This window comes from Euprymna scolopes, chromosome 31 (genome assembly GCF_053919585.1).
Source record: "Euprymna scolopes isolate OS-2025 chromosome 31, ASM5391958v1, whole genome shotgun sequence".
Classification (NCBI taxonomy): domain Eukaryota; kingdom Metazoa; phylum Mollusca; class Cephalopoda; order Sepiida; family Sepiolidae; genus Euprymna; species Euprymna scolopes.
In genome coordinates, this window is record NC_136512.1 from 43,444,987 (window position 1) to 43,462,609 (window position 17,623).

Genomic DNA, 17,623 nt, shown 5'->3' on the forward strand with positions numbered 1-17,623 from the left:
TGGTGTAGTGGATAAAGTGCTTGGCAAAATTCAGATGTAAAAAGTTACACTCTTCTGGAGATTAAAAGGTCAATCCTCAGTACAGGTGACACTCAAAATACAATCATGAATTTACTTAGTTTTACCCGGTCATAGATAACGGATTAAGAGCATGCTACCCCTATGGATTAAATAAAGTGTTTGATTCGAAATTCCATGCAAATTCCCGGGCCCAACAAAAAGATTCCCGAGTTTGACCAAATACACTTGAACAATCTCTAGAGCTTTGCCATATATACACAGCATTCCTTATGTGCCCGCTGATATTATTATTGCAAGAACATTGTGGAGCTATGATATGAAAACTAGTGCCGAAATAACCTAGAGTATCTCATCAAAATTGCATGTAACAATACTGAAGCATGCTACAAACCAAAGGAGCATCAGACCTCTCAGAATTTCTGCGAGGATGAATCATACATCAAAATGAAGATGGTCTTAGTCAGCGCAAAATAGCAGAAAATCTTCCAATACTCATTTTCAATTGTTGATATCAATATTAATACAATTCACAAGAGAGTAGAAAGAGTGTACAAAACCTCATATAGGTCGCCCCGGACCCTCTGAAAAAACTTTGCATCTTATCAAAAGAAATGTTGAAGAGGATTCTCTATTGTAGAGCTACGAGAAGGAAACCTCTTCTTCGTCCTGCCAATATCAAGTGTAGAAAAGATTGGGCTCATAAGATGGTGGAAAACTTGTGACTTTTTGGACCAATGTTATTTTCTCTGATGAGTCAGAATCTGCATTATTTCCATACAGTGGAAGGGTATATATATATATATATATATATATATATATATATATATATATATATATATATATATATATATATATATATACACTGTTATGTAAAACATGAGTTACTAATGGATGTCATAATCTGTCCAAGTAATAGCTGAATTTTTCAACATTTTCAATGAGTTCATTGCAAATTTTAAATCGTGATTATTGAAGCCATGTCATCTTGATCAATTTTTCAACAAGTGTTGCTTTGTTCCATGGCATATTAATTGGCATAGACAAATCTTGCTTTCCATTTGAATGTCGCACTTGATTTATGGATGTTAATCTCAAACATTCTACTGGATTTACATCCTGTGAACAAACTGATATTATTGTGTGAATTCATGAGATTCCATTGGATATCTGCCTTAAGTGAGTAAATTTTCTAACATTTTCAACTGAAGCAAAATACATTTTTGTAAATGAACCAAAGGAAAAAAGATAAATTGGTTCGTCATAATCAAATAATGATAAACTCTGAAAATCCGACAAGATAATTTTATATATTAAATATGTGTACAGTCTTGTTGAAAATAAAAACCATAAATTCTTTATTTATTCTTTTATTTTGTACATTTTCAAAAGTCTTTAATAAAAATATTATTACCATTGTCATGCTTTGTTTTCCAATGTGTAGAACTAATCATTAGTTTTAATGCAATAGTTATCAGTTGAAACCGATAGTTCGATTTTTCGGGTATGTTTTTTGCTTAATGCATGATCATGCACCGAATAGTATTTGTTATTATGAAGTGGTCTATTTATAGTAACATCAATTAGACTAGATAATGTGACAATGCTATCATTTCATTCTTAAGGCGTTTTATTAGACAGAGTTCCGGTAAAAAGTGCAAGATATAATATTGCTTTTATTCGACGCGAATATAGAGAAATTGAATAAAAAAAACGATGATACTCACAGGTTTATAAGGATATTCTCTTATCGCTTTCGCACACTCATTCTGACAACAGCGGTCGGCTACATCCGCAGCCGTCTGTCCAGTATTATCTTTGATGTTTGGATCACAGGTATTCCTAAGTAAGACGAGAACGCACTGCAAGAAAAAAAAAACAGCAAATAATAATAATAATTAGACAAACAAAGAATATGGAAGAGAAATATGAAGTAAAAATAGGGACAATAATTATCCCTTTTAGTTTCATTTTACTTCAGTCAAAGTTCTCAGAAATCAAGAGGTCAGTGTCATCTAATATGGTTGATTTATACGTACACACACACACACACACACACACACACACACACACACACACACACACACACACACACAAACACACACACGTAGAAACACACATATAGACAAATACCTATGCATATACATAGATGTGTACACATATATTTGCAAATAAATCCGTTCACAAGCTCACAAGTAGATACATATCGATACATACTCGCACATATGTACATGCGGATACATACACATATATACACTTAGATACATACACACATACTCACGCATATGTACATATAAATGCATACATACTCACACATATGCATATGATAATACTCACACACTCATACATAATTACATACATACATACATACACACACACACACACATATATATACACAAAATAATATGCACACATATTGCATATAATTACACACACATGTGTGCACTTTTATATATTTTATATATACACATACAGATACACATAATATACTCACATATAATTACATACACATATACTCACACAGATACACACACAAATAAATAAATATATATATATATATATATATATATATATATATATATATATATATATATATATATATAAATAAGAGGTTGTTCGTTTTCTTTATGGCTGTGATAGAAATCGATATGTTAACAGAAAATTCAAATTAATTTCAATAATTTCCATGGTACCATTCAATTTTTCCTAAAATTCCATCTGCGTTCACGAGGGTACAATTATCGATTTCAATTACCGATCACCTAAGATGCAACTTAAAACAAAGACTGATTTTGCAAACAATCAGATGATGGTATTTATTTTCTATGAGAATGTTCTATAAAAATATTGTTCGCTATGCGTTTGCACTGGGCATCTGTAAGCAGCAAAGGCAACATATTACTTTATTTTACAGATTAAAAACTACGATAAAAATAGTGAAAGTGAATTCAGAACTGCAAACAAGAATACATAGCATATGATTGTATAATTTCTTTTATTTATCCAAGCATTAGGGGCTACATATGTGCATACATGTTTCGGTTGTAATTTCTTTCGAAGTCCAACATCATCAAGCAACCGGTCTCAAATGGTTTCAAACTGTCTTTGTCAGTTGAAACTAGCTGCTTGATGATGTGAGATTTTGAAAGAATTATACAATAATACAGCTCTACTTGTTACTAAGCACTATTTTGTAAACACCGGAGTTTCATTGGATTAAAATCTAGAAATCACAGCAATGCAATAATTATATATATATATATATATATATATATATATATATATATATATATATATATATATATATATATATATATATATATATATAAATGTAAATGTTGGTTTGTTCGGAGTTAATTGTCTAAAAAACCACTGGACGGATGGCTTCAACGTTTTGGTATAATATGTTTACTATATCCATGTGTGTTTTTATATATTCCTTTTTAATTATAACATTATACTTAATTTTTCTATGATAAATAGGTGGGTTTCTTTGTACCAACAAGAAGCCACTTTTTTTATTTAGAGACAATTATTTATTACCGCTTCCTGTCACGTGACCAGTGTTACAATTTAGCGGTTTTCCTGCTAGATCTGGAGATTTCGTTTACAATCTAGCGGGAAATTCTAGAAAATCTGGAGGTATTTGGCACCCAGACACCCGCATTAGATTGCTTGAAAATACTTTAAAACATAAAATAAACTCATTCATGTAAGTAAAAAAAAGTAGCATTTATTGCCTTTGATAACAATTATTTATTGATTATTTGTTTTGTTTTTCACTTTTTTTTCGACTAACCATTCTTAAATCTCACTATAAAATCGATTTTTCCAAGTACATTTTAGGTGGGGGGGGGGGCATTCCAATCTCCCCGAAGGGGTTTGTATTACTGTACACATAGATTCGAAAAAGTTGTCAAAAAACAAATATATAACAAATAAATGTTATCAAAGGCAAGATAAGTTACTTTTCTGCCAAACTGGCTAGCGATTTTCTGGACATTTCTTTCTCCTGATCTCGCGGGTTTTTTTAAAATCTCAGTTGACAACATTGCATCACTAAAAAAACACCACAGGCTTAATGTAAACTGTAAACAGAATGTGTTTACAATATCGGTAAATTTTCAATGGGTTTATTGATAATGTAACCATGTGATTGAACTTTAATTTAAATTAACCACACGTGGTCGCAAAATGAATGCTGACGCTCAAAGTGTATACACATTTTGATTCCTCCCTTTACTTAAAAATTCACCAAAACTCAGGAAATTAACGAATTTTAATGAAAATTGCAGTATTTTTCAAATAATGATCGCAGAATATAATGAACTAATTATTTTTACTTAACTCTTGGTGAAAATGTTTTATTTTATTTAAACAAAAAATACCTTTACTAAAGTTATGGTTTTCAGTAGTAAATAAAAAACACAAGAATTTATTTTTGCTTTTTTTAAAGCATCGTAATTTGTAACAATAAAAATTTTTTACAGTAACATTATGAAAAAAGCCCCTAAAGTCCGTATTAATGTATTCGATATAACTCGAAGAAAAATGAATTATCGGATACTATCAGGAAATTAAAGATTCAATTAGATTCCTATTTCAGTCACCTAAATTATTTAGGGCGAAATGAGTTTAGGAATTTATAGCCAAACCTAAATATTTTTTTTTGGTAAATATCCAGATACGCTACTACAGAACACCGACCACTCTAATTTGTTTTATGTTTATTTATTTTTTTGCATAATTAATGATGGAAGTATTTTTCTGTTTATTTTCTTAACATCTGTTAAAAAAAAATAATTTGTACATTCTCTTGAAAAAAAGAATCACACTTTTGTCTACTTTCACATGTGTTCCATTTTAACAAACTGAGCCACAGCAACGCGTGGCCGGGTACAGCTAGTATATATATATATATATATATATATATATATATATATATATATATATATATATATATTGCTGTGGCTCAGTTTGTTAAAATGGAACACATGTGAAAGTAGACAAAAGTGTGATTCTTTTTTTCAAGAGAATGTACAAATTATTTATTTTTTTTAAACAGATGTTAAGAAAATAAACAGAAAAATACTTCCATCATTAATTATGCAAAAAAATAAATAAAATGTTGATTTAGTGTTTCAATATGCTTATAAATTACGATAAAACTTGCTGAGTATGCACTGTTTTACAGTTGTTGTAAAAATGGAACGGAAACTTAAATTTTGCTTCATTTTAATCTTTCTTAATTTTTTAATTGTGCCCCCCCCCAAACGAATATAATCAAAACAGTAACATTCAACAATTGTACTTCATGTATATAAAACACAAAATATTTATTAAAAAAAAAAATTTAAAAAAAAGAAAGTTAATAACGAAAGGGAAGTAATTCCATTTTTAAACGAAAAAGTCAGTTTACCTAACTTACCGTATTAATGCTACTTTTTTTAAGCAAGAAAAAAAAAGGTAAATATCCAGATACGCTACTACAGAACACCGACCACTCTAATTTGTTTTTTATAGGTAATTGAGGTCGCTGACAACGAATCTGATAGTCAAACTTGGGGCAAATTTACCGTTTGCATGGTATTTACCCCTGAACCCACGAACTTCTTTCCACCATTTTGCAGCATCCGTTTATGCTACGCGCATGCACGCTGTAGCATAAACGATGGCTTCACCAAGCAAACTATGTTGGGGGAGGGGATTTTTTTTCCAGGACATAGAATTTTCTAATTTTCAAAAATACATTATAGCGCTTTCTGGGTGGAAAATTTAAAATTAGCTGAAAAAGAAATAAAATAAGAAAAGGAAAGCACACCAAGTTGGAGTAGTGGGGGTAATTTATCTGTTTTTTTTTTTACCTGGAACATCGAATTTTCAAATTTTCCGTAAGTAACGCACCGACATTTACCAATTAGAACACCATTTAACATTTTCCGAAGATTTTACTTTGTACATTGGGGGCGCGAGCGGGGGTGGGTGGGAGTGGATGTGATGTTGGTGCGCGCGCCCCAACATCACATCCCCCCCAAACAAATTAGAGTGGTCGGTGTTCTGTAGTAGCGTATCTGGATATTTACCAAAAAAAAAAAATATTTAGGTTTGGCTATAAATTCCTAAACTCATTTCACCCTAAATAATTTAGGTGACTGAAATAGGAATCTAATTGAATCTTTAATTTCTGGATAGTATCCGATAATTCATTTTTCTTCGAGTTATATCGAATACATTAATACGGACTTTAGGGGCTTTTTTCGTAATGTTACTGTAAAAATTATTTTTTATTGTTACAAATTACGATGCTTTAAAAAAAGCAAAAATAAATTCTTGTGTTTTTTATTTACTACTGAAAACCATAACTTTAGTAAAGGTATTTTTTGTTTAAACAAAATAAAACATTTTCACCAAGAGTTAAGTAAAAATAATTAGTTCATTATATTCTGCGATCATTATTTGAAAAATACTGCAATTTTCATTAAAATTCGTTAATTTCCTGAGTTTTGGTGAATTTTTAAGTAAAGGGAGGAATCAAAATGTGTATACACTTTGAGCGTCGGCATTCATTTTGCGACCACGTGTGGTTAATTTAAATTAAAGTTCAATCACATGGTTACATTATCAATAAACCCATTGAAAATTTACCGATATTGTAAACACATTCTGTTTACATTAAGCCTGTGGTGTTTTTTTAGTGATGCAATGTTGTCAACTGAGATTTAAAAAAAACCCGCGAGATCAGGAGAAAGAAATGTCCAGAAAATCGCTAGCCAGTTTGGCAGAAAAGTAACTTATCTTGCCTTTGATAACATTTATTTGTTATATATTTGTTTTTTGACAACTTTTTCGAATCTATGTGTACAGTAATACAAACCCCTTCGGGAAGATTGGAATGCCCCCCCCCCATCTAAAATGTACTTGGAAAAATCGATTTTATAGTGAGATTTAAGAATGGTTAGTCGAAAAAAAAGTGAAAAACAAAACAAATAATCAATAAATAATTGTTACCAAAGGCAATAAATGCTACTTTTTTTTACTTACATGAATGAGTTTATTTTATGTTTTAAAGTATTTTCAAGCAATTTAATGCGGGTGTCTGGGTGCCAAATACCTCCAGATTTTCTAGAATTTCCCGCTAGATTGTAAACGAAATCTCCAGATCTAGCAGGAAAACTGCTAAATTGTAACACTGGTCACGTGACAGGAAGCGGTAATAAATAATTGTCCCTAAATAAAAAAAATGGCCTCTCGGTACAAAGAAATCCACCTATTTATCATAGAAAAATTAAGTATAATGTTATAATTAAAAAGGAATATATAAAAACACACATGGATATAGTAAACATATTATACCAAAACGTTGAAGCCATCCGTCCAGTGGTTTTTTAGACAATTAACTCCGAACGAACCAACATTTACATTTTTATATATATAGATATATACTAACAAAGATACCTGCACTTTACACGAAACTTTGCTGTACGCAGAGGTACCTGCTGCATAGATACCCGAACATGAAGCAAAGTCTCAACCTTAACCTTTAACCTTGACCTTGAAAAATAGTGTACACCATCACTAGGTTGGAGACCATCATCACGTCAGGTTTGGTCATCGTCTTTTTTTTTTTTTTACATAAAGGTCACCACTTATCAAGGCCCAGAAGCCACTCGGGGATAAGGGGTATTTTGTGTACAGTAATTAATGGGATAGTGTTGCAGTATTAATTAGTATTGGAGATTTGATAAAGTGTCATTACTTAGGGGGGGGGTTCATCAGGAATTTGTTTACGTTGGACTTGAAGACATCCAAGTTGAAGTCAGGAGGGAAACAGGCAAGCGGTAGAGAGTTCCACAGGCGTGCAGTTCTAAGAAAGAAGCTTTGTTCATGGAATCTACGTTTGGATTTAGGCACAGTTAAAAAGTGGGGAAAAGTATTGGCAGTGGTTTCAGCTAAATAGATGTTTATCGTGAAAGATTGGCGAGGGGGGGGCAGAGATTAAAGCTCAGACGAGCACCTGCCATGGAAATAATGATAAAACAAAGATAGGCTTGCAACATCTCTTCTGTGGGAGAGAGGTTGCAGGGAAGAGAAAAGGGCATCCCCCACTAAGCCACAAAGTCTATTTTGTTCTCTGTCAAGGCAGGATAGGCTGTTTTAGCAGCTCCTGCCCAGATGTGGCAACAGTATTCCATCCTTGGACGTACTTGGCTTTTATATAGATAGAGAATTGCATCAGTAATGAGATATCTACTGGAGCAGTAGAAGAATCCTACCATTTTTCCAGCAACCTTGGCAACAAACTTGATGTACGTGTTCCATTTCAGATCAGGAGTAAAGGTCAATCCCAGAAGCTTGTCAAAACATGGGGCCTAACCTAGACGAGAGCCATCCATTTCAATTGATGCCAGCTGGGGATCAGAGCGTTGATGATGTAAAGATAGGAGCTTGGTTTTAGATGCATTAAAGGTAACCAGCCACCTCTTCCCCCACTGTACCACACGCTCGAGATCAGAGGAGAGAGAATCAGAGAGAACTTTGTCATTTACAGCCTTTGATGTGTTGCCATAGATGGTCGTGTCATCAGCATAGATGTCAATGAATGATTTAAGTATGTGTTTTGGGAGATCATTGATGTAGATCAGAAAGAGAGTTGGGCTCAGGATGGACCCCTGAGGGACTCCAGCATTAATACTGCAGGCCTCTGATTTTTGTCCATTTATGAGCCTATCAGAGAGAAATGATTTAATAATTGAGAAAACATTTCTAGTTATACCGTAGCTGGAAATCTTGTGAAGTAGGCCTTTATGCCATACCTTATCGAAGGCCTTTGATATGTCAAGAGCAATTGCTCTAGAAAGGAAGCCTTTGTCAAGAGATTCACTAATTCTATGAGATATAACCGTTAGCACATCTGCTGTAGATCTGGCAGAACGGAAACCATATTGCATGTCACTAAGAAGGTTATTTCTGCTGAGGTGGTTGACTACTTCTCTATTTAATATGGATTCCAGCAACTTACTCATGGCACACAGGAGACTTATTGGTCTGTACTGAGAGGGAGATGACTTATCACCTGAATTCTTAAATACAGGGCATACTGATGAGGTTTTCCAGGGTGTTGGAAATCACTTCTTTAAGGCAACGCTTAAACAGTTTTGTAATTATGGGGGCAAGTTTTGGTTGAAGTTTTTTGAGTACTATAATTGGGATGTCGTCAGGGCCAGTTGCTTTACTGGAATCAAGGTTCTTGATTAGCTTGGCGACCTCACGCACAGACATTTGTATGTTACCTAATGTGTTCTGTGTTATAGGAGGAAATACGGGGAATTGATGGCCTTCATCGCATAGGGTAGAATTAGCAAAGTTCTTGGCAAAGAGTTTGGCCTTGTCTGATGCTGACGAGATGACCTCTGGTGCATTGATAATGGTTGGGATAGAACGCACGTTTCTGTTCAGGATCCTATTTGTTATTTGCCAAAACTGGTGGGAACGAAGCTGCTGATCAGCTACTTTGGATTTAACAGACTGAGCATATAGCTCTCTTGCATTTTTTATTACTCTTTTACAGTGGTTGCTAGCAGTCCTGAAAGCAGCTTTAGTCTCAGTGCATTTATTACGTTGGTAGCTATGGAAAAACTGATTTCTGTGCGCGATAGCAGCAGCAGCACATTCTGGGGAGAACCATGGCTGGCTATTAGGTTTTTGTTGGAATTTATTAGATGGTATGAATCGGTCTATGCCTACAATTAATTAAAGGTCTGATACTAGAGAGGACACATCCTTTTTAAACATGGAACGCAGTTAGATCTGATATAAATGTACAAAAGCTATCCCAGTCAGCCATAGAGTATCGGTATACAGTACAGTGGAGAGGTACATCTGGGGACTTATTACATTTCATTTTTATCTTAACTGATACAACAGAGTGGTCGGAGGATCCTATCCTTCCATTGGTGGAGGCTGTAGGAGAGAAATGTCTGTTACTCTTGAATTCTATCCTTAAGAATATTTTTGGAAGTATAATTAGAAAGTTAAAGTGGTAAACGACACAAACTTAAAGCCTCAGTGTTTTGAATCAAGTTTGGTTCACAGAAACAGTTTTATCCACCTTCTGACCTTGTATCCAATTACTTAGAGAGGGGGTAAATAAAATAATTATAAAGTTTTCAATATATATATATATATATATATATATATATATACACTAACATGAGTGCCCGGCGTTGCCCGGGTGTTTAGAGGTGTGTGTTGAGCAAAAAAAAAAGTAGGAGTAGGAAGGCAGGCTCGAACCCGTACTGTGAAGGAGGAAAAGAACACGAAAAAAACCTGACGTCTTTGCTGTTACGACCACCGTTAAACTGGAAGTGGCGTAGGTTTTAATTAAGGCTAGACAATCGAAAGAAGAGGATGACTTTCAAAAAATTTCGGTGAAAAAAGCGACCCCACCCTGTAGAAAAATGCCCAGTTGAGGGTGAAGGAATTAATGTTTTTAGCCAATTTTTCGGTATTTGTCATTCGAAAGGTCGAGCTTCAAAACGATACTGATCTTGAGAAAATCCGTCGCCTCTGTCGAAAGTTTTAGGCAGACAAACATACATTTATATATTGGTAACTAAAAATTTTCGACCAAACCGATTAAAAAGCTTGCCCTATCTCTGAATACTCTTTATGTAAAATTTCAAATGTTTAGACCAGAAATTGTCTGAGTAATTTGGTAGAGACCGCAGAGGTCAATTTTTTAAAACTTTGACCCCTATTATGACTCCTTAACATTTACTGTTTTGGGGTCAAATCAAGTTATTAAGTTAGATCCAGGTCCAAGGAACCTATATATAAAATTTCAAGTGCTTAGACCCAAAATTGTCAGAGGAGTTTGATAGAGTTATCAAAGGTCAAATCGTTGAACTTTGACCACTTAACATCCAAATTTCTGTCCGAAAACGGATTGCAAAGATTTTCCCAAATCTCAATACCCTGTCTATAAACTGAAAATTGATAGAGTTATTGTGTAGGGAAATGTACACAGACAGACACACACACAGACAGACAGACACTTTCACTTTTATAAATAGATAGATAGATAGATAGATAGATAGATAGATAGATAGATAGATAGATAGACATTTGTCAGCATCTTTAAGAACTCAGTTCTTATTGTTATTATAAGTTGAAGTTAAAAGCCGGTCACTTAAGCTTACATGTGCAGATCATGATGTCATAATCATTAGATCACTATCACCGTCTTGACATTTAAAGGTCAATGTTTAAATTTCAACTGCATTTCTCGCGGTGACCGTGTGGATTTGTTCCTTGCTAATGGAGTTAGAGATGACTTTGTTAACAGGTGCGAATCTCCCAACCAGCAGCAAAAGTGACACCCTGCACTGATAATTCTCAACAGGATGAAACACTAGTATTTGTCGGTATTACAAATTAATTATAGTAATAATTATATATATATATATATATATATATATATATATATATATATATATATATACCTGTATATATATATATATATACCTGTATATATATATATATTTTAATGTGTAGCATATATATATATATATATATATATATATATATATATATATGCTACACATTAAAATTGTAATTGTACTTAAAAGCATAATAAATTCTATTATGTTTTAAAAACTGAGTCGATTCATCTGATGCAAATGTTGTATTCAAGGTCATTGTTGTCTTTCGTATGAAAGGAAACTTGAGGAAAAATCAAATGACACCTGTTAATCTGCAAACGTAATTAGCAACAACTTCGTCATTCACCTTTACACTCGCATGTGTTTTCCATCTAAAATCCTTCACAAATAATTAGCATTCATTCTCTCTCTCTCTCTTTGTCTCTCTCTCTCTCTCTCTCTCTCTCTCTCTCTCTATCTCTCTCTCTTTCTCCCAAAAGTTCAAAATTGCTCAATTCAAGTAAACAAATTGAAATTGTGACTATAGTAATAGTGTATGCGATGCACTACACAACTAATCGACATTGTTAAAGATGAGACAATATTGTTAAAAATGGGACAATATTGCTAAAGATGAAACAATATTGTTAAAGATGAGACAATATTGTTAAAGATGGGACAATATTGTTAAAGATGGGACAATATTGTTAAAGATCGGACAATATTGTTAAAAATAGGACAACATTGTTAAAGATCGGACAATACTGTTAAAGATGAGACAATATTGTTAAAGATAAGACAATATTGTTAAAGATAAGACAATATTGTTAAAGATGAGACAACATCGTTAAAGATGAGACAATATTGTTAAAGATGGGACAATATTGTTAAAGATGGGACAACATCGTTAAAGATGAGACAACATCGTTAAAGATGAGACAATATTGTTAAAGATGAGACAATAGCAAAGAAAAATTGACAAACTCTATCCATGTATAAATCCATCAATGTTTTTGACAACTTATGACAAGCAAAAGTAAAGTGTGAATAGTTTGTACTTTCTCCTGTGACTTAAAACACACTTTACGACATAAATATATATGTGCATGATGTTGCCAAGCTAATCAAAAGCTTTGATTCCCATAAAGCAACTGGCCCTGTCGGCATCCCAACTATAGTGCTAAAAACTTTTCAACCAGAACTAGCTCCCATACTTACAAAGCTGTTTAAGCGTTGTCTTAAACAGAATTGCTTTCCAACACCCTGGGAAACCTCATCAGTATACCTAAATGACCAAGATCTATCTGATTCTCTCTCCTCTGATCTTGAACACGTAGTGCAGTGGGAATAGAGGTGGTTAGTTAATTTTAATGCATCTAAAACCAAGCTTCTATCTTTCCATCATCAACACTCTAACCCTCGTCTGGCATCAATTAAAATGAATGGCTCTCATTTTGTGGAAGTTCCATATTTTGACAGGCTTCTGGATCTGACCCTCACTCCTGATCTGAAATGGAGCAGGGGAATTCCATGGAAAGTGGTCCAAAATTGGAAAATTTTAAATCCAATATTTTCTAACATTATTATGTTTTTTTCTTCTGAAAGACAACACCCTAAACTACAAAAAACTAAAAAAAAAAAATTCCAATTCTGATCTTGTCCGTGTCGTCTGTGCGGGGGTTATAAACATCGGCTATTTATTAAAGTTGAAAAATGAAAGAATTGCTTATTTTTCAGGCATTTATTTTTACTAATAAATAATATAGTAGTATGTTTAATTATATTTTTATGGTTGATACATATATACATTTCAAAATAATTTACGCTCTGAGCTTCTGTTGTTAATCATTTTTACATTAAATTTTCATAAAGTTAGCCCTGTGTCGATGTAACACACGTGACGCTTAATTAACATTTTTTTTCTAATTCTTTAATAAAACCCCTAAAGAAAAAATCATTTCTGATTATAAGCTAGTATATTACCGCAAACAAAATAATAGCAACAACAAAAAAAATAGCTATTTTTTCTTCTTGAAAGAATACTTTGAATTTGTGTAACACACATGACGTCACGTGTGTTACATGCTAAAGTCACGTGTGTTACATGTCAAAATATCACTTAAAAACTTTCAATAATCAATGTATTTCAACATAATAAATAACATACTCATACAATGCTATAAAGTAGACTTATTTATTGAAAAATTTCAAGTTGAAAATGATAAAGAACATCCTGATTTCTTCCAATATCTACCATTCCTACTGGAACTGGTGGACTCAGTTTCCGATTATGTTCTCAGGCCAGTATGCAATTATATCAGCTTTATCTGGCCAGTACCATTTTCCTTTTCTGGAATACTTCATTCCTAATACTTCTATATCAGTATCTACAATTGACAAAACTTCACCAGGAAATTTTTTTACCATCATAGGAGACTAAGGCCCAATCACCAATATTCAGTTTTTCGCTTCTATCTACATCCTCGTCTTCATATACAATAGTTGATGACAGATCCTTACTTAAATTTGTCTTAAACATTTCTAGAGTCGAACCATCACAACAACTAATAAGATGCATCTTACTGATGCCTGAGGCATCTTTAACATTTTCCCAGGGATTTTTTTTTTCTTTTATCATCTCTGAAATTTTTCTTCACTTATATAAAGAACGGTTACTTCCTTCATATCATCTTTTGCTACTTTGTAAAAATCAGCAGAATTTTGTACAATTGTAGCCTTGACTCATGACTCTTTTTCTCACTAGAGATTTCGCTGAGCCACCAATTCCATCAACAACACCTTTTCCATGTGATGTAGCAAAATATTTCCAGGAAACTTTGCATTTGAATATTTTTGATAACATGCATACCAGTTTGCCAATGTGCCAATCTCTGCGCACGAAAAAAATGAACTAAATTTATTTAAGTTAAAAAATTAAAGATGCTTTAACGACGCCCCCCCCCGCTGTTTTATTTACTCATTATTTAATTATTTTTTTTTACTTACATAATTTTTCTTAAATAAATTTAGTTAATTTTCTTTCATTTTTCTTAGTGCGCGTGTTTATTATGGAAATAAACAAAATTACCATTAAAATAAACACGCGCATGAAAAAAGTTGTGTATCACTTGTCCTCGAAAAAAAATGCAACATTTGTTTTATTAAAAAATAAAATAAGCACGGCCACGAAAAAATGACGGAAAATGAAAAAATGTATTTAAATTAAAGAAAAATTATTTAAGTAAAATAAAATGAAATAATGAGTATGGGAAATAAAGCTGGACATGTTCGATTTTTTACACTAAGTCACCAAACTGGGTTCAGACAGTAAAAAAGAAAAAACAAAACAACAAACTACCTGATATATTTTTTATTATATATATATATATATATATATATATATATATATATATATATATATATATATATATATATGAAAAAAAAGGTTTGAAATATTTTCAATGAAAATTTTCTAGGTACGGTGCTATCCAAAACAAATAACCAATTCTCTCAGGACAAAATTTGATTACTTTCCGACTTGACGGAGCTTTGGAAATGAGTGAAATTTCGCACGGGTAACACACGTGACGCTAAGGTGTGACACAGTGACACACGTGACAACAAATTCCTTCATTTACAGAGTGTCAATGAATAAAAATTTATCGAACAACTATTGTAATAATTAGAATACTCCCTAGAAATGTAGAAAAACCTGTTTTTATAAAAAAAATAAAGGCACAATTCGCAGAGTTTATACAGTGTTTACAAATTTTTCAAATATTCTTCCCATCTGTATGTAATGCCCATGATGATAGAAACAAGACTATTCTAAAAAAAAAAAAATGGTCATAAGTATGAGGATTTTTTATGTATGACATAAAAGAGTAATGGTTTAAGAATACATAAGCCAAAAAGAACAGAGAGTAAAATAGAATAAGGGAGATTTTAAATAAATTTTATCGCTGAAAACCTGTCTGAACTGTAACACATGTGACATGAAATGGCCCAGCACATCCATAAATCCATTGCCAAGGTTGCTAGAAAAATGGTGGGATCATTCTACCGTTTGAGTAGATATTTCACTGGCAATGCAATTCTCTACCTGTATAAGAGCTAAGTACATCCTAGGATGAAGTACTGTTGCCACATCTGGGCAGGAGCTACTAGAAGGATCCTATCCTATCTTGACAGAGTTCAAAATAGACTTTGTAGCCTAATGGGAGATGCTCTTTTATTTCCCCTGCAACCTCTTTCCACAGAAGAGACATTGCGAGCCCATCTCTGCTTTATCGTTATTTTCATGGCAAGTGCTCGTCTGAGCTCCAAACTACAGTTTCCTCTTGCCAAACTTTCATGAAAAACACTTGTCTAGCTTAAACCACTATAAATAATTTCCCTCACTCTTTATCTATACCTAAACCTAAACGTAGATTCCGTGAACAAAGTTTCTTTTTTAGAACTGCACACCTATGGAACTCTCTTCCATTTGCCTACTTTTGAGCTGACTACAATATGGTCGCCTTCAAGTACAATGTAAACAAGTTTTTGATTAGCTGTCCCCTTAAGTAATCCAATTTATCAAATTTCCACTATTAACGGTTACTACAATATTGTCCCATTGACTACTGCACACTCATTAACCCTTGTCTTTGAGTGGCCTCTGGGCCTTGATAAGTGGTGATGCCTATGTAAAAAAATAGATTATTAAAATATTCATACAAAATCATAGAATAACGTCAGTAATTTATTGTTTCATGTGTAAATTTTTATCATTTCTGATGACCTAAATAGAAAAAAATACCCACCATTAGTTTTTTTTATCAAGAGTTAAGGATTTCATTTCATTTTTAATTGTGAGGTAAATGTCAGGTGATTGCCATTTGTTTTCTCACTTCCCCTCACCAGTTGAAATGGTTTCGTCTGGCTAGTAAAACACATATGCTTTACTCGCATTTTCATAATGGCAACATATACTGTACTCTAATTGGTTAATTTAATCATGTGACATAGAAAGGGTTTGAAGTGAGATTTCAGATGTTAGATAGAGGGATTCAAACCTCTTGTTCACCCTTTATAGATAGTCAGAATGAACTTTTAACTAAGAGAGAATGAATATCCATAATTATGTAAAAATGTAAACGTTGTAACCATTTTTGGTTTCTAAGAGTACTGTATATCGGTGTTGCCTCTCTATTCTTTTCAGACTGAGTACAATCTAAGCATGCTAACCTGACGGTCACACTCGTCGTTCATCTTTATCATTTAGTTGTGAGAATATCACAAATTAGTTGTGAGAATATCACAATTTAGTTGTGAGAATATCACAGATTTTCTCGACACTCTCATTGCATCTCATTCTTTTCTCCAATCACACAAGGTAGGTCTTCATAAGTGCATTGTGAGTCTTTTATTAGATGCTTCGGTTCGTAATTTCTGTGTGCTCTCCACACCTTCCTGTTTTGACATCCACAAAAAAACTTGCTCTTAAGATTATTATTAATATTAACCATTTTTTTTTTCAGATAAAAATGGTTGGTGTCTCCTTTATAAGGAATCAAGGGAAAAGGTAAAATAGAAAATATTCACTTTCTCATGGGTTATCAGAAATCAAAAATTGCAAACCGATTTTAATTTCCAAAAATAAATAATTATATTTTAGGCCAGATATTTTTTTTTTTTGCAAACAATAATTATTTTTCAAACAATTTGTTTGATTCTTAACAAATGATAAAATCTGTTTTTCATAATTGGATTTTATTTTTTATTTTGAAAGTATTTTTTTACAAATAATTACATCAAACTTTATTTTATATTTTTTTTAGGTTTTAAGTAGTTTATTAATTATTAACCAAATATAATTATATTAAAAAGTAATAAGCAATTACTAATAAATAATAAATAGAAAGTGTGTTTTTATAAATGGAAATTTGATAAATTGTATATATATTTAAAAAATTGCACCGAAAGCTATACAGCCTAAAATAACTGGGTATATTTTTGGGGGGTTACACAGGGTTCGAAATTTCTAATTTCAGATATAATTTCTATTTGACCAATAAAAATATAAAGAAACCACTATAATTGTGGCCCATAAGAAAAAGAAACAGGTAATATACATTTTCACCCTAAAACTAATTGGTAAAAATCTATTTTAATAAAGAGTCATTAAAAGAGGTATTTAACAT

At 32.5% G+C, this 17,623-nt stretch overlaps 1 protein-coding gene across 2 annotated transcripts in view; it reads right to left on the reverse strand.

Moving 5' to 3' along the window:
• Positions 1–17,623, reverse strand: part of LOC145255722 (uncharacterized) — a 492,481-nt gene that overhangs the window by 201,508 nt on the left and 273,350 nt on the right. For both annotated transcript variants that reach the window (XM_080114321.1, XM_080114322.1), the window contains exon 4: positions 1,746–1,880. In XM_080114321.1, coding sequence (XP_079970447.1) covers positions 1,746–1,880 — 135 coding nt within the window. The remainder of the gene's footprint in view (positions 1–1,745; positions 1,881–17,623) is intronic.